General features: G+C 48.1%; 1 protein-coding gene across 2 annotated transcripts in view; it reads right to left on the bottom strand.

Moving 5' to 3' along the window:
* Positions 1 to 26,245, bottom strand: part of lamb1b (laminin, beta 1b) — a 31,482-nt gene extending 5,237 nt beyond the window's left edge. Inside the window, exons 1-30 of one of the 2 annotated variants that reach the window (XM_056276167.1) lie at positions 26,132 to 26,245; positions 24,301 to 24,473; positions 22,735 to 22,870; positions 21,247 to 21,320; positions 19,917 to 20,105; positions 19,721 to 19,784; positions 18,345 to 18,547; positions 18,026 to 18,146; positions 17,640 to 17,828; positions 16,531 to 16,707; positions 16,165 to 16,277; positions 15,991 to 16,070; positions 15,209 to 15,344; positions 14,155 to 14,313; positions 12,837 to 12,970; positions 12,595 to 12,715; positions 12,208 to 12,394; positions 11,887 to 12,030; positions 11,010 to 11,241; positions 10,753 to 10,916; positions 9,342 to 9,566; positions 9,031 to 9,248; positions 6,433 to 6,529; positions 2,322 to 2,691; positions 2,026 to 2,210; positions 1,645 to 1,886; positions 1,219 to 1,425; positions 989 to 1,133; positions 637 to 844; positions 305 to 446 (exon numbers count right to left, since the gene is read on the bottom strand). In XM_056276167.1, coding sequence (XP_056132142.1) covers positions 305 to 446; positions 637 to 844; positions 989 to 1,133; positions 1,219 to 1,425; positions 1,645 to 1,886; positions 2,026 to 2,210; positions 2,322 to 2,691; positions 6,433 to 6,529; positions 9,031 to 9,248; positions 9,342 to 9,566; positions 10,753 to 10,916; positions 11,010 to 11,241; positions 11,887 to 12,030; positions 12,208 to 12,394; positions 12,595 to 12,715; positions 12,837 to 12,970; positions 14,155 to 14,313; positions 15,209 to 15,344; positions 15,991 to 16,070; positions 16,165 to 16,277; positions 16,531 to 16,707; positions 17,640 to 17,828; positions 18,026 to 18,146; positions 18,345 to 18,547; positions 19,721 to 19,784; positions 19,917 to 20,105; positions 21,247 to 21,320; positions 22,735 to 22,870; positions 24,301 to 24,473; positions 26,132 to 26,162 — 4,866 coding nt within the window. In that variant the 5' untranslated portion in view covers positions 26,163 to 26,245. Of the gene's footprint in view, positions 1 to 304; positions 447 to 636; positions 845 to 988; positions 1,134 to 1,218; positions 1,426 to 1,644; positions 1,887 to 2,025; positions 2,211 to 2,321; positions 2,692 to 6,432; positions 6,530 to 9,030; positions 9,249 to 9,341; positions 9,567 to 10,752; positions 10,917 to 11,009; positions 11,242 to 11,886; positions 12,031 to 12,207; positions 12,395 to 12,594; positions 12,716 to 12,836; positions 12,971 to 14,154; positions 14,314 to 15,208; positions 15,345 to 15,990; positions 16,071 to 16,164; positions 16,278 to 16,530; positions 16,708 to 17,639; positions 17,829 to 18,025; positions 18,147 to 18,344; positions 18,548 to 19,010; positions 19,189 to 19,720; positions 19,785 to 19,916; positions 20,106 to 21,246; positions 21,321 to 22,734; positions 22,871 to 24,300; positions 24,474 to 26,131 lie in introns of those variants that run through there. The other variant, XM_056276168.1, reaches the window with a different exon arrangement.
* Between the last annotated feature and the right edge of the window lie 1,399 nt (positions 26,246 to 27,644).

Below are 27,644 nucleotides of genomic sequence, written 5' to 3'. Positions count from 1 at the left end.
TGTAGTTTGATGGTGGTGTGTCATGGTAAACCGTAGCATGTTTCATCGTCTTTAACCACATAAAATGAGCACAACTTCCATCTTGACAACAGTGTCACTGCATTTTCATGACTATGCACAACAACCACCCACTGCCATTTAATTCTCTCCTCTCAATAACAGCTTATTCTCGGTATATCTCAGTATATTCTTGTGATAGTTAAGGTCATGTCATCATCACAAATATCCTTTAGAAATATTTTTGACCGGGAAACACACTTCACCAGTCCATGCTGAAGTTGAGAGATCAAATGTCTTAACTCACAATGATCAGCAGGTCGAGGGTGGACCTGGTGTTGTTCTGGGCTTGTTTGATGGCATCTACTGTGACATTCTGGGCACGCTCCATTTCATCCAGGGCCGCCTTCACTAGATCTGCTGTCTCCTTCATGTTAGCCGCTTCCTCACTGAGAGAAACAGAGGAAAAGGTGATTCCCTTGATAAAGTGAGGTGCGCACTTTCATTTGAGCTTGCAAGGTACACTGGTATGTAACTGCCTTACTTTGCTGCAGAGGCCTTTTATGCATCTGTGGGCATGTCCTTTTTTGTGCGGTGTATGTGTATATTATAAGTATGTGTGGTGTATTTGTGTGTTACCTGGCAGCTTTGGCCTGTTGCAGCAGCATTTCAGCAGTCTGAATATCGTTGGCACTCTGACTGAGGATGCTGTCCACACTGGTCAGCGTGTCAACCCTCTCCCTGATCTCCTGCGTCAAGTTCTGGAGCTCGGAGGGTGAGGTGGGCATCTCCAAGGCCAATACCTCGTTTGCGACTGCCTCAATCACGGACACGTCAGCCTTGTCATCTGTCACCGCATGCCAGTGCCATCAGAAAGTTGACATAACAATCAGCGTATTTCAACACAAAGCTATATATGATTTGATAAACAATTTGAATAGTGGAGCATTATGGACATGAGTCTGCATCTGCGTGTGTTTGATTTGCTCACTTGTGAGGAGGTCCCGTATCTCTTTGATGAGGTTTCGTAGCTGCTCGTTGCTCTGTTCCACTCGCTCCTTGCTCTGGTTCGACTTGAGCAGAACTTCTTGAGCGTTAATTTTGGCCTCATCCGCCCGTACCTTGGCTTCCCACACCTGTCCCGCAAGCAGCGCAGTAATTTACCCTCCACAATTTTACCATTTATTCTTGGATTGGCATAAAGATGACCACAATACCCACCATCCTGGAGAGCTTGTCCACTTCCTGCATAGCCGAAAGGATTTCCTGGTCAAAGTCTTTGGCTGATTTTAGGGCTGCTTGTGAGGTTGTGACAAGGCCTTCGCACCCTTCTCCTCCACACTGTGAGGTTCCAGCCTCACCTCTGCAACTCACCCCTCCACAGGGAGAACTAGCACAGTCCTCACTGTCAGCTATAGCACCGCATGTCTGGATAAAGAATGAGGTAGATAATCATGGTCCACTTTATATACAGCGTGAGAAAATACAGCTTTGTCAGATTAAGGTCTAATTTTTGTAATCGGCAGACATTTTGTACATTTGTGATATACTTCTTGTTACAATCCTATGCACTTGTGGGCACTTTAGCGGGTAGAGTTTATGGACTGTAGCTGCTGAATTGTCGCTCAAACTCAAGGTGTTTCTCACCTTTTGGTCAAGAGCTGACAGGTCTAATTTATCCAGGTCAAAGTCCAGTTTATCGAGTTTCTCTGTGTTTTTTTTGTGCTTTCGGTCAAACTCCTTCTGGGTGCTGCTCATTTTGTCCTCTGTGGCTTGCCTCATTGTGGCTGACTGCTCCAGCATGTTGCCGGGGTTGCTGGTAGAGGTGTTTGCACTGAACTCTGCCATCATCGACTGCATGTGTGCTGTCGTAATGGTATCCATGGCGCCTAGAACACAAACGCATATCACATATCAGCATGTTGGGACTTATAATGACCGGGCCTACTAGACATTGTACCAGTTGAACCGACTACTTTGACTTGTGTGCTTAACGAAGTGACTCCGCTCTCAGTTCTGGTTTCTCACCATTGAAGTTGGAGTTCTTGGCATCATACACCTGCTTTCTCAGCTCCATGACCGTCTGCTCTAGCTCCTTGGCCTCCTCCCTCAGAGCATCCAAGTTGGCGATGGTAGCGTTGGTGTCCCCATAGAGAAAAGTCAGGCTGTCCTCCGTTGAGTTTAGCCTTCCATTTAAGTAAGACATCACACCACTGTGGACACCACAAGGTTCAGGTGCACACCAAAGTGCATCAAGGGTTAGCTGCAGTTCACAACTTTACAAAATACCATCTGTATATGTTGGGTGGTGTCTGAATACGTACGTGATCTGCTGCATCAGCTCCTGTATTTTCTCCAGCTTCTGCGTGGCACCGTTGTTCTCCAGTATCTCTCTCACGGCTTTGGCATTTCTCTCCAGGCTGCTCACCAGATCTTTGTATGGTGCCGTCACACCATTGGTTTGAATCTCTATCAGGTGACCCTCCAGGTGTCGCGTTTGATTGGCCAGTTCGCCAACGATGCTGTCCCAGATGGCAAAACACTGGTGGCAAGACTCACACGTGAGAAACTCCCCATGGTATCCTCTGGCGCACTTGTCGCACCGCAGACCCGACACCCCCTCCACGCATGTGCAATGGCCTGTCGCACGGTGGCACTGTTCGCTGGAGATGCCACGAGGGTCACAGTCACAAGCTGGCCAGAAATTGAGCATAGCGTTAGTTCAGGCAGGCCACAAAGTCAAGCTCAGCTCACAATCCTAGCTACATCAGCTGATGGCTCAACTCATTCCCTCCTATGCATCCAATTGGCAAATCTCGTACAGGGCACCTTGTTTAAGCTGCTTTAGCCTGCCTACCCTTCCTGCTTCCTCTGCAAGCTGCTTTGCAACCTGCCTCTACCCCAGCTCCTCCTTTTCATGCTGCATCAGATCCAACTTAATCAATGTCATTTCTGATGTCATTGATGCTGCTCTGTTCTGTACCCTTTGGGGGGGTGTCTTTGCTGCTGCTCTCCCTGCCTTGGGCTTTCCACATATGCACGTGGGAAGGGCAGAGAGGTCCCAGAAGAGAGCCATACTGCCAAATATAAGTTACTGCAGATGGCAATAAACATTTTCTTAGACTAAAGTGGTCCTGACTGAAATGCAGTGGGAAATGAGTATTTAGATGTCGGACAGAAATATGAGCATAAGCACTGTGAAAGACCCTGTGGACCTTCCTGAGGACCCCAGGGAGACTAGCTGTGCTTTAGGGCACAGCTAATGGGGATCCTAACAAATAAACAAAGACAGTTTGAAAATGTTTGTCCTGATATCTTAAGAGTTCATTGACATACCATGACAAATTGTAGCAATAATTGAAAGCAATATTGAAAAAATATTCAACAAACTCATCCATCTCTCCATCCATTATCCAAACAGCATCCTGCTCAGGGTTGCGGGGATGCTGGAGCCTATCCCAGCAGTCATTGGGCAGCAGGCGGGGAGACACCCTGGACAGGCCGCCAGTCCATCACAGGGCTGCTATAAAGGGGTTTGGATTTTTGTTGATTTTTTTTTTTTTTTTTTGCACTGCTGTGGACAAAAGCATTTCTTCGAAGAACAACTTCATTGCCGCATAGATCTCCATTCAACATCTGGTAGCTGGTGCATTTATTCTGAAGAGTCATTGATGTAGTGGTGTTTTTGGAAAACAGCTGTTTTGTAAGATATACAGCCATGAGGTAATGGCTAACTGTGGCTAATGTATCCCATCTGAGTGGTGTACCCCCCCCCTTTTTTTCTCCCCAGTTGTATCCGGCCAATTACCCCGCTCTTCTGAGCCGTCCTGGTCGCTGCGCCACCCCCTCTGCCGATCCGGGGAGGGCTGCAGACTCCCACATGCCTCCTCTGATACATGTGGAGTCGCCAGCTGCTTCTTTTCACCTGACAGTGAGGAGTTTCACCAGGGGGACGTAGCGCATGGGAGCATCACGCTATTCCCCCCAGTTCCCCCTCCTCCCTGAACAGGCGCCCCGACCGCCCGGAGGAGGCGCTAGGGCAGCGACCAGGAGACATACCCACACCAGTTTCCCATCCGCAGACACGGCCAATTGTGTCTGTAGGGACGCCTGAACAAGCCGGAGGTATTCGAACCGGCGATCCCCATGTTGACAGGCACGCCACGCCACCCAGACACCCGGCGTACATTGTTTTTTCATCATATTTCGCAAGGAATCCAACCCAGAGACAAGTATTTGAAATCATTATGTAGCAAAATCTAATCTTGCTGATGGTTTCATCTGATGTCTATCGTACCAAGGCATCAAAAATAAATTTAGACTGATAAATAATAATCGGTGAAAAACTCCTCGCAGCAGCTATTACAGAAGGGAGCTGACTATTTGAGGCCTCTGTGTAGTTTCTATGATGTATGATAAACAATAAAAATGAGTCCAGCAGTTTTAAAGTCCCCCACAGGTATACAAGTGGTGTGAAAACAAAGGTTCCTGTTATTCTGCTTGGGGCCTACAGTAAATGACCCTTGACCTTGAAGGTCATCCTGACCCCCCCCCCCCCCCAAAAAAAAGTATCGGGACCTGCCATCTCACCCCAGTAAAGGAGGAGAGGGAGAATGGGGTGAGTCAGAATAAAGGAATGCCAATGGCAGAAGAAATGGGAGGAGGTGGGTGTTAGGCCATTAGTATAACTGCTTCTTTTGGGTGATTTATGGAGTTGGTGGTGGGGGTCGGGTTTGAAGTTGGATTTGTGTGTTTTTGTGCATTTCTGTCATGGTGAAATATTACAGCTGTTTACGATGGCACACTATAGTCAGGAAATACATGGTCATTATCTTTAGACATGGTAAACGACAGACGCATACCAAGTGCCTCATCCACGGTGAAAACTTGTTCCTCTTATAAATCACACCGCCCATTCAAACGTGCCGATGAGACAGACATCTTAACCTCTGACATCTTGATCTGGCCATGGCGTTGGCCTCTTAGCGGTGGTGATACGGTATCAATTATCAACACAAACAAGGTGTTTGTGTTGATAATTGAAAAGATATTAGTGCCGCGGAGACTTTCTCAGAAAGGTGGCTTCTCAGTAAGGCGTCGTCCAGGTTTCCGATGATTTGGTGTATGACAAGTGAAAATGGGCAGGGAGGTCCAGTTGGTTTGGATGGCTTCAGAGACCATTAGGGGATCTAGAAGGGATAACTCTGGGTTTCTACACCGCCAGAAGAGGGCCATGATGAAAAAAGGGGATGCCTGGGAGTTGCAGAGGACATCTGGTTCTCATGAACGCAGAGGTCATTCCCAGACCACCTCCCTGTCCTCTCCTTTTTCCCTCTCCTCGCTCTGTGTCTCTATCTGTCTTTCTACACCTTCTTAGTCTCTCTGTTTCTGTCTTTCTCTCCAACTTAGTCTCCCTCTCTCTCTCTGTTTCTGTCTTTCTCTCCATCTTCTTAGTCTCTGTCTTTCTCTCCATCTTCTTAGTCTCTCTCGCTCTCTCTCTCTCTCTCTCTCTCTGTTTCTCCCTCTGTCTTTCTCTCCATCTTCAGCGTTATTCACAGGGCAAGGCAGTATTTGTCCACATAAACTGAATGATGAAACCAACACATCTCTCGGTGGGTGGGTTCAGCAGATGATTAACTCGCCAGGGTTTCAGCAGCCATCCTGGACCAACCCACTGATGACAACCAATGTTGAGCAAGAGTGACTCGTTGGAAAACCATTTTAAGTGTCACCACTGATGTGGTTCGTCATGCTTGATGATGTATATATACACACACAGACATACTCAGAACCACAAAACAACAGAAAGCTCTGCAGAGTATTTAGTCATCCAGCTTGGTGACTCGGGAGAATTGCTGTTCATGTGAAAGAGAATCAGGACTGTTTACTCAAATTCATCAACTCAGAAAGTCAGAGAGAAATGGAAAGAATAAGAGATGACAACAGATCTAAACACTAACGTTTGGGCATCTAGGTGGCATGGCAGTCTATTCCGTTGCCTGTTAACACGGGAATCGCCAGTTCGAATCCCTATGTTACCTCCGGCTTGGTCTGGCGTCCCTACAGACACATTTGGCCGTGTCTGTGGGTGGGAAGCCGGATGTGGGTATGTGTCCTGGTTGCTGCACTAGTGCCTCCTCTGGTCGGTCGGGGCGCCTGTTCGGGGGGGAGGAGGAACTGGGGGGAATAATATGATCCTCCCATGTGCTTCACTTCACTGTCAGGTGAAAAGAAGCGGCTGGCAACTCCACATGTATCGGAGGAAGCATATGTTGGTCTGCAGCCCTCCCCAGAACAGCAGAGGGGGTGGAGCAGTGATTGGGATGGCTCAGAAGAGTGGGCTAATTGGCCAAGTACAATTGGAAGGGGGGGGGGTCCAAAATAAATAAACGCGAAAGTTGATCACTGACACGGTGGTGGGGTGGGACGACCTACCATGACATTTGACCTTCGGATTCCCCCAGAATAGCTCTCTGCACTCTCGACACGTTCTGCCCCCAAAACCCGGTTTGCAGGAACACTGGCCTGTGATCTAGAGAATATAAAAAGCAAGCAAAAATACCAACAATAAATTTTAAAAAAAAGTATTATGCTCAACGTATGACTGAGTAAACCTTAACAGGGGCGTTTTTAAAGTAGGCAAAACAATTAGATATTAGAGTTTTTGTTTCACATGCGGACACAATGACCCCTACTACTTGAAAGCATTCCCTACTCTTAGAGGAATGTGTATTTAGTAATCCCACAGTGTACTCTGAGACTTCCTTCCTCTGATGGAAAACAGCCAGTAAACACAGAAATACCACTTTGTGTGTAGTATGCATGTGTGCACATATATCCTTAACTGTAAGTGCCTAATAGAGTTTGTAGTTTGACATATGTGTGTTTCCTGTGTGCCGTGTGCCTGTTTACACAAGATAGTGATTTCCAAACAACTGGGGTCTATATATCAGAAAAAAGCAGTCAAACACAGGGTGGGGTGGTTAGCTGGGTTGCTTTTGTTGAATTACTGCTGTTTGGAAAATTCCAAACAATTTGGAAAACTGTCCGCTTGCCAGCTATCACAAGGTGTAGTTAAAATTCTGGCGACTGGTCGACTGAGAAACAGAAGTTTTGGTTTACATATTGCTCAACCTTTATTCAGTTCCACTCCATTTTGGGAGATAGATTTAATTAAGCTGTTGCAATCCACCGCCAAAAACATGGTACATCTCCCCTCTCACGGTCCAGGAGTGGACCAAACACTCGTTTTGACTAATGATGTATATAACCTACGCTGGTGTTCCAGTAAAAACTAGTTTAGGGGGTTGTCCGGGTAGCATGGCAGTCTATTCTGTTGCCTACTAACATGAGGATCGCCGGTTCGAATCCCCGTGTTACCTCCAGCTCGGTTGGGTGCCCCTACGGACACAAGTTGGCCATGTCTGCGGGTGGTGTAAAAACGGCTATGCCTCTGTGTGTGTTTTCCCCCATATCTCCTTGCCTGATGATGCTATGTGCATGTGAACTGTGGGTGAGGCATGTGTAATGACCATGAATGAGTAGACATGCTAGCCCGTTGGCTAACGGGTCGGACCCTTTAGTCGACTGGAATGTAGCACTTAAGGGGCAGCCGGGACGGGAATCCAGGTCTCCCGCACCATGAGCGAATGCACTAACCAGTCAACTAAAGGATCCGACCCGTTAGCCAACTGGCTAGTGAGTCTACTCATTCATGATGGTTGCACTACCCTCCCTCCTTCGGGAATCGCATCTCCGCACTTCATCATATCAGCTCCCTCACGCCTCTGGGCGCACGAGCTTCCGATGGCCTCATGGTCCCCCCATCCCACTTCTGACACCAATGTAGCAAATTCAGGGGGTAGCCAGGACGCGAACCCGAGTCTCCCGCACCACAGGAGACTGCGCTAACCAGTCAGCTAAAGGGTCCGACCCGTTAGCCAACCGGCTAACTCATTCATGATCATTACACTATTTGTTACATATTTACATAGTTTATTTACAATCAAACAGATGATGGCAAGACCTCACTTACCTCGGATCATGGTGACGTCCAATGGACATTTAGTTTATTGTGTGCGTCCATGTGAGTTGAATATTCTCTCATGTTTCTGTTACACAGTTAGTGTTTATATTTAGCCATGGTCGTATTCTGCAGAGTTGGTTGTTATTTCCGTCTGTTTATGTGATATGATTCAGAGCTAGCCGCTAGCTTGTGAGAGTTATTTTACTGCATTCCGCTGGCTGTTTCTGTGCATGGCAGTCGCTCATTTTCTGTTTTATACCCTTCTAAACTGAATGCTCGTTGATTAGTGACTGTTACAATGACTGTCATTCATACACTGTGCAGTTTGAATGCTTATTTGGTGTTCACTGACCGCTAATCGCTAATTACTAGCCTATTAAACCCATCATTACTAGTCTTTAGCTCTGCATGCTAGCTGTTATTTGTATAGATGCTTATGTCTAGTTAAGGTTTGCTATTGTATCCAGGCTACAATTTCCCTTATTAATCAGCCTGTATTGTTGTGTCTGTTGTTACAGAACCACACACACCCTTTTATGTATCGACCTCCCTTTGACATAGATTAGGAGCCTAAACTCAGGACCTGGACTCTGCAGCTCCTTTTTCCTCATTCTCACCCGAGCACAAAAATAGTGTCCTAACCCAACACCCTGAAGTGATTACTGCCATACCTGTGGATCCATATACATTCTCACACACAGGTGGGATGTGAGTGTCCTGGTCGCTGCACTAGCGCTTCCTGTGGTCGGTCGAGGCTCCTGTTCGGGGAGAAGGGGGAACAGCGGGGGAATAGCGTGATCCTCCCACGCGCTACGTCCCCCTGGCGAAATTCCTCACTGTCAGGTGAAAAGATGCGGCTGGCGACTCCACATGTATCGGAGGAGGCATGTGGTAGTCTGCAGAGGGGTTGGAGCAGTGACCAGGACGGCTCGGAAGAGTGGGGTAATTGGCCGGAAACAATTGGGGGGGGGGTCTCATTTTGGTTTGGGGACCGTTGTCGCATGTACCTCATTGCAGGATGATCCAAAAGAGTGGTCGAGATCGCAGTTGCAGGCCAGGCAGCCACTTCCACTGGTGATGTTCCAGGTATTGGGAGCACAGCGGTCACAGTTCTGACCCACCACGTTGGACTGGCAGGGGCACTGGCCGCTGTACAGATCACACTGGCACTCGCCTGGAGATGTACACGCCTGCGGCATAGTGCCCACTGGGTAACACATGCACTCTGTAGTGAGAGACAGAAAGAGATCAACACGCACAAAAACCTACACACATACAGAGGCATTATCAGCATACGAACATGAATAGGTTCACTCACTGCGGCAGCTCTGCGTGGCAGCGTTGCCGTAGTGTCCCAGTTTGCATTGCTGACATCCATAGCCCTCGGTGTGGTACAGGCATTTGAGACAGGCGCCCGTGCGAGGGTCGCAGGAGTCTGGGTCCTGCATGTCGATGTTGTTGTTACACTGACATGGCATACAGCGCCCGCCCTGCACCTGGGGGTTGCCAAAGTATCCCGGGGCACACTCATCACACCGGGCTCCTATGCGGCAAGAGGGAAAGATGTCAAGTAAAATACAGTACCTCTTAGATATTTGTGCTCATGATGACTTCTGTACAACAAGCCACAGGGTAACCATATCATACTAACCGTGTTTATAGTTTCCTTTTTGTTTTGTTTTTTAAAAAGCCCCCCCCCTTTTTTTTCTCCCCAATTGTACTTGGCCAATTACCCCCCTCTTCCTAGCCGTCCCGGTTACTGCTCCACCCCCTCTGCCAATCCGGGGAGGGCTGCAGACTACCACATGCCTCCTCCAAAACATGTGGAGTCACCAGCCGCTTCTTTTCACCTGACAGTGAGGAGTTTCGCCAGGGGGACGTAGCGCGTGGGAGGATCACGCTATTCCCCCCAGTTCCCCCTCCCACCCTGAACAGGTGCTCCAACCGACTAGAGGAGGCGCTAGTGCAGCGACCAGGACACATACCCACATCTGGCTTCCCACCCGCAGACACGGCCAAATGTGTCTGTAGGGATGCCCAACCAAGCCAGAGGCAAGACAGGGATTCAAACTAGCGATCTCCGTGTTGGTAGGCAAAGGAATAGACCGCTACACTACCCAGAGCGTTTGTAGTTTTTAATTGAAAACACCCGCTCTCTCTGTGGTTACACAGAAGAATTCAAAACCACAACATAAACATAACCAGACACACCACCTGTCAATTATGAATGAGACAGACCAGGGCTCCGTCTCCCAAGTCCAACTGCTTGCAGAGGTAAAGAGCATTTTTAAGTGCCGCTCTACGAAGGCTCGTCAATTACATGCGTTTTCTCAAAGTAGCAGCTGTTAACGGGAGAGCGCAATTGTTGTTTAAAATGGTGTTTGAAATGAAATGTTTACTGACTTGGTTTAAGAATGGCTGATTAATGTAACTGTCCTTAAGTTATGGGATGCTGTGCAAATACATAAAATACAAAACACACACACGTAACACCTCACAAACTAAAGAGGCTTCGAAGATGGGCGTTACGATCATCTGGGTATGTTGTGTGTGTGTGTGTATTGTGTTACAATGGCATACAATATGAATATGAAATACTCTTGAGTGCCTGAAAATGGCTTACAAAATACACACTCTGTTACTACAATTCCTGTAAGATGCTGGTGTGTGTGTGTGTGTGTGTGTGTGTGTGTGTGTGTGTGTGTGTGTGTGTGTGTGTGTGTGTGTACCTTTGTATCCGGGGCTGCAGACACAGACCAGCTGGTTTGCACTGGCCAACTGGTAACAGCCATCAGCAAACTGCCGCCCAGTCCCTGGCCCGTCCGGGCACATGCAGGGGCGGCAGTGCCCGCCAGAACCCAGCTCTGGGTCACCATGGTAACCATTCAGACACCTGCAAAGGGATTCACCAGATGAAAATTATAGGGGACAATCTAACCCGTCCCTTTCACCGTCCGAACGTCGTCTGTGACGGATGTCACTGTACCTTTCACAGTTGTGTCCGGTGGTGTAGTCCCGGCAGCCCTGACACTCTCCGGTCTGTGGGTGGCAGTAGTCGCTGTGGCCGTTACAATGACATGGCCGGCACTGAGGGAAGCCCCAGAACCCCGGCAGGCAGTGGGCACACTGGCGCCCTGTTGCCCCCGGCACACACTTGCACTGCCCCGTAGCCTCATGGCAGAAGGCGTTGACTGAACCCCGTGGGTCACACTCACACACTGTGTGTATGGATGGAGAAGATATGGAAGAAGCGTGGATGTGGTGTTAGACACAGACACATCTTAGAAGCTGGGAATCAGTTGTGTTGGAGAGATCAGAAATAGGGAGACCCCCCCCCCCTTTTCTCCCCCAATTGTATCTGGCCAATTACCCCACTCTTCGGAGCCATCCCGGTCACTGCTCCACCCCCTCTGCTGATCCGGGGAGGGCTGCAGACTACCACATGCCTCCTCCAATGCATGTGGAGCGCCAGGCGCTTTTTTTCACCTGACAGTGAGGAGTTTCGCCAGGGGAATGTAGCGCGAGGGAGGATCACGCTATTCCCCCCCCAGTTCCCCCTCCCTCCTGAACAGGTGCCCCGACTGACCAGAGGAGGCGCTAGTGCAGCGACCAGGACACATGCCGACATCCGGCTCCCCACCTGCAGACACGGCCAATTGTGTCCGTAGGGACGCTCAACCGAGCCGGAGGTAACACGGGGATTCGAACCGGCGATCCCCATGTTGGTAGGCAACGGAATAGACCGCCACGCCACCTGGACGCCCCTAGGGAGATTTTTTTTTTTGTGAAGTCTCAGTTCAGCTCATTGTCTTCTGTTCCCACTCCCCTTCACCTTTGACCCCTGAGCCCACCCTGTTACTCACATCTGCAGCCGGCAGGGCTGAAGAAGAATGTGGAAGGGGCGCAATGCTCACAGTTCCTGCCAACCACGTTGGGACGACATTGGCACTGCCCGCCTTTGGGTTCACACACGGCGCTGAGCGAGCCCTGTTGGTCACACCGGCACGCTGCAGATGGGGTGTGTGGGTGAGACAGTAATAATGATGGAAGGAAACACAGAGAGAGAGAGAGAGAGAATGGCAAGAATGTGGAAACGTCAGAGGTATGAAATGTACACTGAGGGAGTGCACAAATTTGCTTAAATATATCAACATACACAGACACACACACAAACATATTGTTACCCATGGCTCCTTGATGGAGCAGAGCGGAGACACTGAAGATGTAATCGTTGCAGATATCAGTCATGGGGCTCTTGACAACACTCTGGCTGCTCTCCAAACAGCGGTACCGCTGGAATGTGTCCCACGCTTTTTCGCCATCTGTGCCATCGAACATGTCCAGCTCTCTGACCCGGGGAATAAGCACCAACTAGAGGGGGGAGGATGGCAGTAGATATGAAGAGCACAAAACAAGGCTTTTTCCACTAACATGGAGACAGTAGATGGAGAGAGCACTAGATTTATTTGGCAGTCACAGCAGGGCTTGTATTCATTCCTGTGTGTGTGTTTTTGTGCGTGTGCATATCAGTGTGCACGTAGAGGTCACTGTTCTGAGTGTGTCGAACTCACAGAGTCAATGAGTGTGTAGGGACTCTGGACGTCACTGTATGAGGAGTAGAGCGGTAGACTGAGGTGCACGGTGTGGTTGAATCCCTTCTCCAAACACACAGAACTCGGAAGCACCACATGTCTGAAACCATGACACACACCAAGTCATTGATTTATTATGTGTGTGTGTGTGTGTGTGTGTGTGTGTGTGGTGAGGAGAGCGAGCGGGGGGTTGAGATAGATGGGGGGGGGGGGTAGATTACCTGGATCCGGGCGGCAGAGAGACCGACTGGTGGTCTCCGCGTTGTATGGAGTTGCTACAGTGGCTGTAGTAGTTGGGTGGGACGAAGGTGGGACGCTCCACTCTGATATTCACTTGCTCCCACTGCTCTGGCAGCTACCGACAGATATGGAGAGATTATCAGGTCAGGCTAAGCAATTAAACTTCTGTCAGAGTGGTGCACGTGTGATGCCTCATTTGCACAAAAAGCTAAAAGACAACATGAGCGAATGAAAAGTCGAGGGAAAGCTGCAGCTTTGTCGCACAAGGCAACCCTGCCTGAAGTTGACATAAAGTCGCAACTTCTTATCATGATGATAGAAAAAAATAACATGTCGGGGGTGTACGGGAAGCATGGTGGTCTTTTCCGTTGCCTACCAACACGGGGATCGCCAGTTCGAATCGCCGTGTTACCTCCGGCTTGTTCGGGTGTCCCTACACAATTGGCCGTGTCTGCAGGTGGGGAGCCAGATGTCGGCATGTGTCCTGGTCGCTGCACTAGCGCCTCCTCTGGTCAGTCGGGGCACCTGTTCAGGAGGGAGGGGGAACTGGGGGGGGAATAGCGTGATCCTCCCTCGCGCTATGTCCCCCTGGCGAAACTCCTCACTGTCAGGTGAAAAGAAGCGGCTGGCGACTCTACATGTATCAGAGGAGGCATGTGCTAGTCTGCAGCCCTCCTCGGGTCAGCAGAGGGGGTGGAGCAGAGACAGGGATGGCTCAAGAAAATAGGGTAATTGGCCAAGTACAATTGGGGAGAGAAAAGGCAAATAAATAACTAAATAGATAAAACATGTCAGGTTAGTGGATTCAGCCATATTTACCAAATTTCCCCTCAGGGATTAATAAAGTATTTCTGATTCTGATTAACTCGATAATTTAGTTATTCACTGTAGTGTAGTCACCTCAGCAACTTAGGTACTTTTGCACAGCTACTGTTCTTTACCGTTCTTTAAGTTTTCTTTGTTTATGCGTTCCCACCCTCAGCTTCCAAACGTGCTTCCATGCGGACGCCTCTACTCGATCACTGCACTTATTGTGCAGGATCCGGCAGCACGCTGACGCCCAGATGCTTATCGTGTGTAAGCTATTTAAGAGCCACTAATTGCAAAATTGGGACATACTGACCCTTCCGGCTCCCCAACCAGGAATATGCAATGCTTGGCACAATGCAAAGGTGAGCCAAACGCAGCAAGCCACAGAGTCAGGACGCTTGCATGTTAATCTGCTGCACCACCACAGCACCCGGACGAATTAGATCCTGTACTGGCTATGAAACTGTGTGTGGAGCACATGTATGTTACCTGTGGCTCATAGCGGATGAGCAGGTCGTAGTCCATGGACTCGGGAATATTGTTGATGGTGAACTCGAGGTAGGCTCCCTCTGGTACGTTAACAAAGCCCATACCGGTCCATGTCGGTGAACGGCCCGGAGGATAGGGCCGTGGTACCACTATCACACCCTAAGAAAAAGATAGGTGGAAAAATAGAAGAGAAAGTAAGAACAAGTTTTTCCATCTGCTGCTGACTACATGTCAGAGAGCTATCTAAGTTTGATGTGTACACACACACACACACACACATATATATATATATATATATATATATATATATATATATATATATATATATACACTAGGACAGCACAAACAGGCTCTAACAGGTACTATTTAATGAAGATGCCAGTTGGGGACCTGTGAGGCGTCTGTTTCTCAAACTAGAGACTCTAATGTACTTATCTTCTTGCTCAGTTGTGCAACGCGGCCTCCCACTTCTTTTTCTACTCTGGTTAGAGCCTGTTTGTGCTGTCCTCTGAAGGGAGTAGTACACACCGGTGTAGGAAATCTTCAATTTCTTAGCAATTTCTCGCATGGAATAGCCTTCATTTCTAAGAACAAGAATAGACTGTCGAGTTTCAGATGAAAGTTCTCTTTTTCTGGCCATTTTGAGCGTTTAATTGACCCCACAAATGTGATGCTCCAGAAACTCAATCTGCTCAAAGAAGTGCCCATCCAACCAATCCAACTTGTGGGAGCTGCTTCTGGAAGCGTGGGGTGCAATTTCTCCAGATTACCTCAACAAATTAACAGCTAGAATGCCAAAGGTCTGCAATGCTGTAATTGCTGCAAATGGAGGATTCTTTGACGAAAGCAAAGTTTGATGTAAAAAAAATCTTATTTCAAATACAAATCATTATTTCTAACCTTGTCAATGTCTTGACTCTATTTTCTATTCATTTCACAACATATGGTGGTGAATAAGTGTGACTTTTCATGGAAAACACAAAATTGTTTGGGTGATCCCAAACTTTTGAACAGTAGTGTATATATGTACTATATATACTCAAAATCCACTCACAGGTCCGTGCTTGGCATCCTCTGCTTCATACGTGTAGTGGTCCAGAGCGATGAAATAGAAACCAGACTCCACCTGGTCACAGCGCCTTCCAAACATGTGCTCCCTACACTCACACTGCCCTGTATGGGGGTTGCAACTACAAGAGAGGGCAGACATGATGGTGACACACATTATCTTTTTACCCATCCATCCATTATCCAAACCGTTTATCCTGCTCTCAGGGTTGCGGGGATGCTGGAGCCTATCCCAGCAGTCATTGGGCGGCAGGCGGGGAGACGCCCTGGACTTTCTGGATTCCCCGCTCCCCTTTTCCCCCCCTCGTACCCGGCCAATTACCCCACTCCTCCGAGCCGAGCTGGTCACTGCTCCACCCCTCTGCCGATCCGGGGAGGGCTGCAGACTACCACATGCCTCCTCCGATACAAGTGGAGTCGCAAGCCGCTTTTTTTCACCTGACAGTGAGGCGTTTCACCAGGGGGACGCAGCGCTTGGGAGGATCACGCTATCCCCCCCCACTCCCCCCCGAACAACCAGAGGAGGCTCTAGCATAGCGACTAGGACACATACCCACATCTGGCTTCCCACCCACAGACATGGCCAATTGTGTCTGTAGGGATGCCCGACCAAGCTGGAGGTAACACGGGGATTCGAACTGGCGATCCCCGTATTGGTAGACAATGGAATAGACTGGTAAGCTACCCAGACGCCCGGTAAATATACATTTGATTGGTCAACATCAAAACGGGAAACACCAGGACTGGTTAAATCGAGTCAAATCTTACTTGTTGTTGACGGCACCGCCCTGGTCGCAGTCACATGGTCTGCAGCCGTCCATGTCATTGGACAGGCCCCAGTGCTGAGGCTACAGGGTAAAGCACAGAGACCAGAACACAATAAGGATCACTGACACAAATGCTGTGGATGGAGACAAGCGCAGGTCACGATCACATCCTTACCAGACACTGATCACAGTCATGTCCATCAACAAGGCGTTTGCAGAAGCACCTTCCTGTGATTGTGTCACACGGATTTCCCCCAGGCAATGTGCCAAGCGGGTTGCAGGTACAAGCTAGCCAAAACACACAATGGAAAAATGAAACCAAAGTGTGTCAGTCTCCATCCCGCTGAGTTGTTCATATACATGTATGTGTGTGTGCACCTGTGTGTATCCTGCGCTCAATAAAGTACGCTGCAAACTTTATAAACTTAAAATCTTTAAAATCCTTTGAAAATCCTAACATTCAGTTATGCATGAATATTGAAATCCTCAAAAATGTTCAGTGAGTGCATGTGGTGTGTATGTGTGTTTGAGATCGACTTACGCAGGCAGCCGTGGGGCCCCTGTCCCAGCCCATAGTTTCCCTGTCTGCAGTAGTCACATCGCTCCCCTTCCACGTTGGCCTTGCACCGACACTGACCCGAGATCAGCCCCGCCATCACATCGGTCCGCTGGTCACACATCCCCCCCTGCAGCGAGCCGTCTGGGTCACAGCTACATGCTACAGAGTCACCAGAAGAGGGGAGACAAATGAAGTGAGATTAGAAAATCCTTGGAGTTGTGCAGAATGAAATTAATGAAATACCAATTACTTTATCATGAATAACATCATGTAAATGTGCATAGTATAGTACATAGTAGAGAGCTATAACTTTACAATGTTAGGTGCATAAGTCCTGCAGAGAGAGTGAGACAGAGAGAGGGAGAGCGAGAGTGTGAGAGAGAGAGAGAGAGAGAGAGAGAGAGAGAGAGAGAGAGAGAGAGAGAGAGAGAGAGAGAGAGAGAGAGAGAGAGAGAGAGAGAGAGAGAGCGAGACAGAGACAGAGAGAGAGAGAGAGAGAGAGTCACCTGCTTTGGCAACATTGTAATGAATGTAGTCATGCCAATAAAGCATTATAGAACTGAACTGAATTGAGAGACAGAGAGACACACACACAGAGAACGAGAGACAGAGAGGGACACAGAGAGGGACAGAGAGACAAAGAGAGTTCCCTGCTTTGGCAACATTGTAATGAATAGGCATGCCAATAAAGCATTATAGAATTGAATTGAGAGACAGAGAGAGAGACAGACAGAGAGAGGGACAGACAGACAGAGAGAGGGACACAGAGAGGGAGAGAGAGACACACACACACACAGACAGAGAGAGAGAGGGAAAATGTACGCCATTTTCTTGCCGCATTTCCACTTCTACTTAATTATGGTATGGAGGCTGTGCTAGCTTGGAGCTTTTTAAGGGACGGAATCCAGACAACACAGCTACACAGATCCCAGAAGAGACATTTCCACGTGCTTTGTAAAAAAAAAAAACCTACATGGCCCTTATAATGGGTGGGCCATAAAACAAGGTGTGATTAGGGACGGAGTTGAAAACAGGTTTTTCAGAGGTCATTGTGTGTGTGTGTGTGTGTGTGTGTGGGGGGGGTGACGTACGTTCGCAGCCGTTGGGGTCCCTCAGATCCCGGTTGGGGTGTTGGTAGAAAAAGGGTCGGCACTGCTCGCACTGGCGGCCCATGGTGTTGTGCTGGCAGTTGTCACACACGCCTCCGCTCGTGTTGCCGGTCGACATGTAGACTGCCACGTCAAAATGGCAGATGGACGAGTGCTGGTTACACTCGCACCCTGACAGAGAGAGACAAAGTAGGCAACAGGACCTTTGCTGGTTACAACGAATCATGGGTAAACCTGTGAACTCTGAGCAACTCCTGAGAAAACTGGGCATGGGAGTGTTTGTTTTTGTGTGGGGAGAAAGAGAAGGAGATAAAGAAGGAGAAAGCGGGAGATTTAGTGTGTGTGTGTGTGTGTATTCGTAGTCTCACTCTTGCAGGCGTTAGTGTTGTATCCCTCTGCTGGTCTCCACGGCAGGTCATGGTAAAAGTCTTGACATTGTTCACAGTTCAGACCCCTTGTGTTATGGTTACACACACAGCGGCCGTGGACCTACACACACACACACACACACACACACACACACACACACACACACACACACACACACACACAAATTGAAGTCAGGTGCAGCTGCAGCATAACGGTGATTATTGTGATAATGTAAACAAAATGAATTGTACATATGTGTGTGTGTGTGTGTGTGTGTGTGTGTGTGTGTGTGTGTGTGTGTGTGTGTGTGTGTCGTACCATGCCCTCTGCCCCCACCGGCGCTCCATCGAACGGCGCACACTTGGAGGCGTGGCCGTAGCAGAAGCAGCTGCCACGGACGACCATGTCGTAGAGGGCGTAGTAATACTTCTCCGTCACCTCTTCGCGGGAGTCCAGCAGGTTGTCGCCCAGCGTGTGCAGCTTGATGAACTTCACACGCAGGTTGGTGATTTTCAACAGGTCTGTGCAAACAAATTTGCAGCTAAGTTATAATGTGGTGGTGGGCAACACTTGGTACATAGTGCAAAACCAAAGAATAATAGGTAGTTTCTTTAGGAGTACTGTACTGTACTGCACTCATGTTTCATATCACACTTGACGGTAACATATAGTTAATAAGAAATCTTAACATATCCCCAAAACAAGGTTAGCATCAGCAGTTTTTGGTGTCTATAGCAAATTGTAGTGTGTTAATGGCAGTTCATTGCACAAGTCTTGGACCTTGGGTAGGTCACTCACACGCACATCCATCCATCCATCATCCAAATCGCTTATCCTGCTCTCAGGGTCACGGGGATGCTGCAGCCTATCCCAGCAGTCATTGGGTGGCAGGCGGAGAGACACCCTGGACAGGCCGCCAGGCCATCACAGGGCCAACACACACACACATTCACACCTAGGGACAATTTAGTATGGACGATTCACCTGACCTACATGTCTTTGGACTGTGGGAGGAAACCGGAGCACTCGGAGGAAACCCACGCAGACATAGGGAGAACATGCAAACTCCACACAGAGGACGACCCAGGACGACCCTCCCAAGGTTGGACTACCCTGGGGTTCAAGCCAAGGACCTTCTTGCTGTGAGGCGACCGCGCCAACCACTGCGCCACCGTGCCGTCTGCTCACACACACGACATTCACCATATTCTTGCTATTAAGGCCCTTGTGTGTGTGTGAGCTTGAGAGAGAGACTTTTAAGAGAGAGACGGGGACAGAGACAGAAAAGACTGACAGAGACTTAAGAGGCTGTGTTTCTCTCTGTATGCAAGTGAGGGATCAGTGTACAGAGGTCATGTAGCTTCCACATGTGAAATTCCCCGTCATGCCTCGTGCATCTGACCCCTGACCTTTCATGTCTATGCCAGGGAGATGCCTAGACAAGATGACGAGTCACTGGAAATCCTCTCATCACTAGATATCTTGTTTAGTGTTTACGGTTTGGAATTGGGGGCACAAATGTGATGGGTATCACTATATAACCATCGTTTGTCATGTTAAACTGACATGGAGTCCAGCACAAATCCACGTGAGCATGTAACTAAATACAATATCCTTACCTGATGAACCTTATTGTTACTATATATATATATATATATATCTTTGTCTTTTTACATGATTTTAGTGAAGCTTACTCTGTATCTTAGGACTGTAGGGGTCTTCAATCTCAAAAACAGGATCCAACACCCGAAATATCACCTAAGAAAAAAACAACAACAAAAAAGTTGGGGTGATATATAAGGAGAGAAAAAACAGCTGAAAGAGACAGTGTTTATTCATTTATTTGTTTGGCTCTCATGCCATCACCAAAATCTTGTAGTTCACACCTACCTCGCCCTCGGTGGACGGCTCGATCTCGGAGTAGCGTGAATCACAGATGATGTCGTCCACTTTGACCATGGGACCGAGGGACACGCCAGGGAAGGATGTCTTGCAGTCGTAGCCGTAGAATCGGTACACCTGCCATTTCTTCCCAAAGTCCATGGAGCGCTCTATGACCATGGTGGCCGGGCGAAATGTCTTTCAGAGACGAAACAACAACATGTGAACACTGTAACGTGATGTTTGAATGACACAAACGACGGCTGTGACCCCTCAAAGAGCACATTTAATGGTTTTACACCTCCTCTTCGAACCTACCCTGAACAGTTAGACCAGACGGGACTGCATGTTGTGTTACATTTATGTGTCGCGTGTGTTACATTCATGTTACATTCATGTCGTGTGTTACATTCATGTGTCGTGTGTGTTACATTCATGTGTTGTGTTACATTCATGTGTTGTGTGTGTTACATTCATGGGTCGTGTGTTACATTCATGTGTTGTGTGTAACATTCATGTCGTGTGTATAACATTCATGTGTCGTGTGTTAACATTCATGTGTCGTGTGTGTTACATTCATGTTGTTACATTCATGTCATGTGTTACATTCATATCGTGTGTGTTACAATCACGTGTCGTGTAGGTTACATTCACGTGTTGTGTGTGTTACATTCATGTTGTGTTACATTCATTTGTCGTGTGTTACATTCATTTCGTGTGTATTACATTCACGTGTTGTGTGTTACATTCGTGTGTCGTGTGTTACATTTATGTTGTGTGTTACATTCATGTCGGGTGTTACATTCATGTACCGTGTGTTATATTCTTGTGTTGTGTGTGTTACATTCATGTCGTGTGTGTTACATTCATGTGTTGTGGGTTACATTCATGTGTCGTGTGTTACATTCATCTGTCGTGGGTTACATTCATGTGTCATGTGTTACATTCATCTGTCGTGGGTTACATTCACGTGTTGTGTGTTACATGAATGTAGATTAGAAAGATGAGCTACAAGGTCAGTATAGGAGGCCTGACTCCAGCTGGCCTCTGTCCTGGAGGCAGATCAGTCTGTTCAGCAGCAGCACGGTAGGAGGGGACCGGGTTTTACTGCAGACCTCCCGACCCCTCCTCTTCTTCTTCCCACCGTTCTCCAGAGGCCAAAACCATTTTCCAAATCCCTCCCCACACAGCTGTGAGCCGGGATGTTTACATATATGTGTGGGAGAGAGGGTGGAGAGAGAGAGAGAGAGAGAGAGAGAGAGAGAGAGAGAGAGAGAGAGAGAGAGAGAGAGAGAGAGAGAGAGAGAGAGAGAGAGAGAGAGGGAGAGGGAATGGGCACCTTGAAGGTCATAATGAGGTGTGTGAAATGAAATTCGGCTTCCAGGTCCAGTTGGATGGTCACATTCTCCACACCTGGAGGTAATGGGAAGCACACACACACACATACGAGTAAATTAACATTTTGAAAGGCTTCTATATGATCAGAAACACATTAAAAGTGCCAACACTGACCCAAAATCACTGTTCTCACACAATTCCCAAAGACTTATCCCACATTCACGGTGCCTGCATGTCCACTCCCAGCCACGCCCAGGTGAGACCAATCAATCTGGAGGACCACGGCAGTGGGCTCCAAAAATCTCAAGCCTGGACCATTGTGTCTGCTGCTTCCTGCTGTTTCAACGCCATCTGCACTGCTTGGCCCTGCTGCTACCATGACTCATACCTCTGACAGATTCCCACAGCCCTGCTCCTCTGGCCTTTGTAAGAACGTGTGTGTGTGTGTGTGTGAACTCTGTTAATGTGAAAGTGTATGAGAACTTTGTGTTATACAATTAAGATGTAGTTTATTAATCACTGTGGGGGAGTTCATCCCAACACAAACTGTAGCTAGGAGCAGTGGGCAGCTGCAGTGCAGCCCCCAGGGACCAACTCCAGCTCTTCTTTCCACTGCCTTGCTCAGGGGCGCAGGCAGGAGTATTAACCCTAACATGCATGTCTTTTTGATGGTGGGAGGAAACCGCAGCGCCTCAAAGAAACCCACGCAGACACGCGGAGAACAAGCAAACTCCACACAGAAAGGAGCTGGGAAGACCTGGGGTTCGAACCCAGGACCTTCTTGCTGTGAGGCAACAGTGCTGACCGTTGGGCCACTGTGCTGCCCACTATAACTACTATAGTGTGGACCGCAGCTCCTCCTATAATAAGGCTGCACCTCTTGCTTATTACACCATTCTCCTTTTTCCCCTGCAAGGGGTTTGTGTGCGTTTGTGTATGTGTGTGTGTGTGTGTGTGTGTGTGTGTGTGTGTGTGTGTGTGTGTGTGTGTGTGTGTGTGTGTGTGTGTTCTAGTGGTAGTGATAACACACATCTGTTTCTCGCTGTCACACCTGTTCTCTTCAGCACACCTGTGCCCTCCCCCCCAAGCAGCTCTGTGATCTGCTGTCCCGTCATTACCACCTCCAGTTCCCATGAGAACACACCGTGAACACATTCACACTCACTATACACCTCTTCATTTCCTCAAAGCACACAGAAATGTCTCACTTTCCTCATCTGTCTCTACCTCAGGGTCTCTCTCTCTCTCCCTCTCTCTCTCTCTCACTCTCTCTCTCTAGCTAGCTAGCTAGCTAGCCCGTGGTGTGGGAGGCCCGGGTTCGTATCCCGGTAGCTCCAAATTCATTACAATATGTTTTGAGTCGGACCCTTTAGTCGACTGGGTAACGTAGTCACCCGTGGTGTGGGAGACCCGGGTTCGCGTCCCGGCTGCAGCAGTTCCCGGGCAACCTCCTGAATTCGCTCTCTCTCTAGTTTAATGTGTCTCTCACCGTTCTCAGACTGCCACCAGGTTTTGAGGCGGTTCGGGGCGAAGGTGGTGACTACGTTTTCGATGGTGTGGCTGATGGGGTTGGACTGCTCGTCGTACATCTGCCTCGAGTCGCAAATGAAGCATTTCTTCTCCTCCTTGATGGGCAGAGAGAGCGAAGAAAAAGCGTTCAAAATGGGAAAAAGTAATAGTCTACATTTGTTCTGACTGTTGTCAGGATCATTCTTGCATTCCAGATTTTTTGCGGGAACAAAAACAAAATAGTGGTTTTACAATGCACCTGCACAGACACACATGCACACTCATAATATACACACTCATGCAATTATTGTGAATATACTGCAAGGAAGAATCATTTCTGTGGACTTCCGGGTAGCGTAGCGGTCAATTCTGTTGCCTACCAACATGGGGATTGGTGGTTTAAATCCCCGTGTTACCTCCGGCTTGGTCGGGTGTGCATAACTGTAGTCCACTGACGTCCGGTTACTACTGCGGCGGCCATAATTGTGGACGTCACTTGATATGTACAACTTGAAACTTTTCACCTGTTTGCTGATAGGTGCAGGTCAAAGTTTGTGGCCAGTTCTGTGCATGTCGTTGACATTTATCCATGGTAACTCGTGCAAGCATTGCGAAAAATATGCCACTGTCAATAGCACGCGCCAACAAACAGGAAACTGGTATGATCGCTGCAGTAGAAACCGGAAGTCATTGGACTATGCACAGATGAAGCCAAATGTGGGTATGTGTCCTGGTCGCTGCACTAGCGCCTCCTCTGGCCGGTCGGGGAGCCTGTTTGTGGGGGGGAGTGGGAACTGGGGGGAATGGCGTGATCCTTCCATGCGCTACGTCCCCCTGGTGAAACTCCTCACTGTCAGGTGAAGAGAAGCGGCTGGCGACTCCACGTGTATCGGAGGAGGTACGTGGTAGTCTGCAGCCCTCCCCGGATCGGCAGAGGGGGTGGAGCAGCGACCGGGAAGGCTCAGAAGTGTGGGAGAAAAGGGGGAAAAACCCAAAACAAACAAAAAAATAATCATTTTTGTTAAATAGCTGCTCCGTGCCCTGTTTAGTTAGCTTTCACTTGATGTTTCTGAGATGCGTCTTGCCACTTCATCCTGCTTATCACCAGGATCACACTTAAACACCGTGCTCATCCCAGTCTTTGAAAGGCCTTGAAGCATGTCCCTCGTCTCATAAGGCGACCATTCACACAAACCCTTTGAATAGGGCAATTTGCCCAAAGGGTCTTTGAGAAAAGAGACCATCCCCGTCGCTTGGCCTGTCTCACCCCTCATCACAAGCACACAGGGAAGGGATTGTGCTGCACACAGTGCTCATTGTGGAGGAAAATGCCAGCAACTCCTACACAGACATGCATCACGCAAACTTTTTTCACACTTGTGCAAAGCAGAAACACGCACACACACTGAGAAAAACTAGCTAAAGCCGTGCCAAATGGCCATCATTGGGTGTAGATGAAGAGCAGTTCCAGGTAACGCCAGCCCTTCACACGTGAAGGAGGGTCTATGTGATGATGGACATGTGTTGTTCTCCAGACATCTCTTACCTCCAGATGTCCAACGATGCAGAAGCGCTCCGGTTGTTGGAGGCCACAAGTGGAGGAGGCGGAGAGCTTGTGCGCACGGCCGATGAGCAGGTCTCCGGTTACGGGATAGCAGCTCCCCTCAGTGCAAACATCGCCAAACTCCGGTGTCAGCGCCTTGACCTGCCACCCGAGGACTGCAGGGGTAAAAAAAAAAAAAAAAAAAAAGACGATGTGATGCTGGCGGCTCAGGCACCAAGGGCGGATCTATAGGGTGGCCATCACAAAGATATACCACCCAAGTATATAAAGGCGTATATACCCTCCATCCATTATCCAAACCACTTACCCTGCTCTCAGGGTTATGGGGATGCTGGAGCCTATCCCAGCAGTCATTTAGTGGCAGTGGGGAGATACCCTGGACAGGCCGCCAGGCCATCACAGAGCCCACACACACACATTCAGACCTAGGGACAATTTATAGTACAGCCAATTAACCTGACCTACATGTCTTTGGACTGTGGGAGGAAACCGGAGCACCCGGAGGAAACCCACGCAGACACGGGGAGAACATGCAAACTCCACACAGGGGACGACCCCCCCAAGGTTGGACTACCCCGGGGCTCGAACCCTGGACCTTCTTACTGTGAAGCGACCGCGCGAACCACTGCGCCACCATGCCACTCGGAGTACTATACCACCCTCAATAAATACCAAGCCACCCCAGTTCCTACTCCATCATCAAAAGCAAAAAAAAGATGCAAGTTTTATGTTGGTGGTGAGCTCACATGACAATAAGGCCATCATGATAAGCTTATGGCTCTCAGATTTACATTCCTACAATTAAATGCCTTGAGCTTGTCTCATGGACATTTCATTACGCCACCACAGAGGCATCTGCAAATACTGTAACTACCATGTAGTAATGAGGGAGACTACAAAGATGGCTCTACCACAATATCTTCAATTCTCTGTGATTTCAAACAGGTTTCTTATTCTGTTAAGTTTACTTAAAAAAATTAGGAAACCAATTACACTTGGAAAAAGTAAGTAAATGAACTTGTGTGTCAAGTTCATTCCACATAAAACCATTTCACATAACTTGACACAATTAAGTTCATTTGTAATCGGTTTCCTAAATTTTGAGTAAACTTAACTTTTTAGAATTTACAGTGTACTCTTTAAAAACAATTTGAGTGACCCCCCCCAAAAAAAGAAATCTGCCCACCCCATTTCAAAGTTTTCTGCAGACTTGCTATCTAGCACATAAGATGCATTGAAAAGAATTGGAGTCATCTGTGCCAACACCATTTCTTTTCTCTGTGGGGGACTGAAATTGTCAAAACTAAAAGCTCAAGTCTGCTGTGTGGATTCAAACAAGTAGTAGTAACGCCAACACAAATATGTGCGTTGTTTTGAGTTCATTCGCCTTCATACAGTTAAGTACTGGAATTTAAATTAGAATCACATGCAATCAGTCTGTGCGCAATCTAAAGAGGGTGGTTGAGAGCAAACGTCCTCTCAGCACAGACATGTGGAAACGGTTCTTATTTAGCTGCCGTGTCCTGCGTCCATGTCCAACAGCAGCACGCCGTCCTCTGTTTTATATCACCGGGATTACTTCGAGAAACTTGCCCTCGGTCATGGAGGGGAAAATTGTTGGTTTTACAGCTAAGAAAAAAATAAAATAAAATCCACATGTGGCTTTTATTACATCGTGATGCTGAGGAAGCCAAAAGAGAGAGAACAAGTTGGCAAAGATCCTCTGCTGACTCCTGCAAGGAGGAGACGCTTAGTTCTACAAAGCGACACCACATCTGAATCGTTATAGATAATTAAGCCGGATAAAACTCACCCAGAATGGAGGTAATGTGAATTAACAACATGTCCAGGAGCGGAACATTGACAGCACGACCTCCCCGTGTGTTTGTGTGTGTCTCCGTGTGTGTGTGTGTGTGTCCTGAGGTTGTGTGTGAAGACTGACGTCCGTGAGAGAACGCAACACCAAGTGCGCACATTTCGGGGGAGCGCGCACATGCGCACCGCGTGAGAAGAGGAGGAAGACCCTCAACTTTTTTTTCTTTTTTTTTTAGCTTACGCGAAAAATGGACACCAAAACGTCAAACGGGGGGTTGGACAGAATGTGAGTTCAGATATTAGGAAAATAAATGTTCTCTGGTTTCACAGCTGCGTACAAACTCATTACAAAATACGAAGTCCCACATTTCGAGTCGAGTACAGCCAACTGACAATAATTATGACATCCTGTTTCACAGACAGTAAAAGAGAGGATCTGGTGCGTCTCTATCTTGTGTGCATGTTTAAAACGTGTGCAGTCCTGCCCAAGGGCGTAGGAGAGAGTTGTATATCGGGGGGGGGGGTGACAAAACCCTGTAGGGGGGTCCCCGGGAGCATGCTCACCCGGAAATGTTTTAAAAAACGGTTTTAAGCTGCCATTTTACAACAGTTTTGAGCAAAGAAAAACACGATTAGGCCTCCCCCGGGAGACTGTATTGATATTAAAGAGTATAGAACAGTGCAAGAAAGCAACATGCAACGAAGTGCAACAAAATTTGCATTTAACCTGCCTGTGATGCACACTGTAAATGCTGTACAGCCTCGTAAGGTCAGGCTGCTGTTCTGTATGCAACGTTTTCATTTCTCGCATTAAGCTAAACTAGCTAGCAAATTTAGCCAACAGCTTAGTAACACATTATGAAGTTACCAAACGACCAAAACACAGAAGTCTGAAATGAATGCAAATGCTATACAAAACGTTGTTTTCACAATCGGGTTAATGTGACCCGTTCCGTATTAACGTTATAACCTTTAGAATGTATTTGCGTGTGACTATCACGACGTCTCTGCTAGCTAAAGTTAGCTAGCTTCCCGCTCATTGACTAGCATTGACAGGAGTTAGCAAACATACATTTACTCAATTAAATCCATATGTTTCAATCTCAGGCTTCATCATAACGACATGTTTATGTTTTAAAAACGGGTAAGTACACTTTGTTTGGGAGGGAATTTACAAACCCGTGAGTGATGATGAACAGAGCAGGAATCACCGCTGCTGCCTTGAAAAGCTGTGAGCGCCACTGCCACGTCACCGCAGTCACGTGTCAGCGAGCCGCCGCCAGTACCAAAGACATGGAGAGGAGGAGGGGGGGGTTGTTGTTAATAACTAATACTCTTACATATTGTGGGATGGAAATGACATGAATGCTGGCACATACAGGGAGTATATGTCCAATATTATATGCATATATCTAGTAGTGGATGTTCTTGTTTATGGGGGGGGGGCGGAAAAGCCCCCCCCTCAAAGTGAGGGGGACTTGTCCCCTCCGCCCCCCCCCGGTTCCGACGCC

This window comes from Lampris incognitus, chromosome 3 (genome assembly GCF_029633865.1).
Source record: "Lampris incognitus isolate fLamInc1 chromosome 3, fLamInc1.hap2, whole genome shotgun sequence".
Classification (NCBI taxonomy): domain Eukaryota; kingdom Metazoa; phylum Chordata; class Actinopteri; order Lampriformes; family Lampridae; genus Lampris; species Lampris incognitus.
The sequence above is the reverse complement of the archived record's forward strand: the minus strand, read 5'-3'. Positions and strand labels throughout refer to the sequence as shown.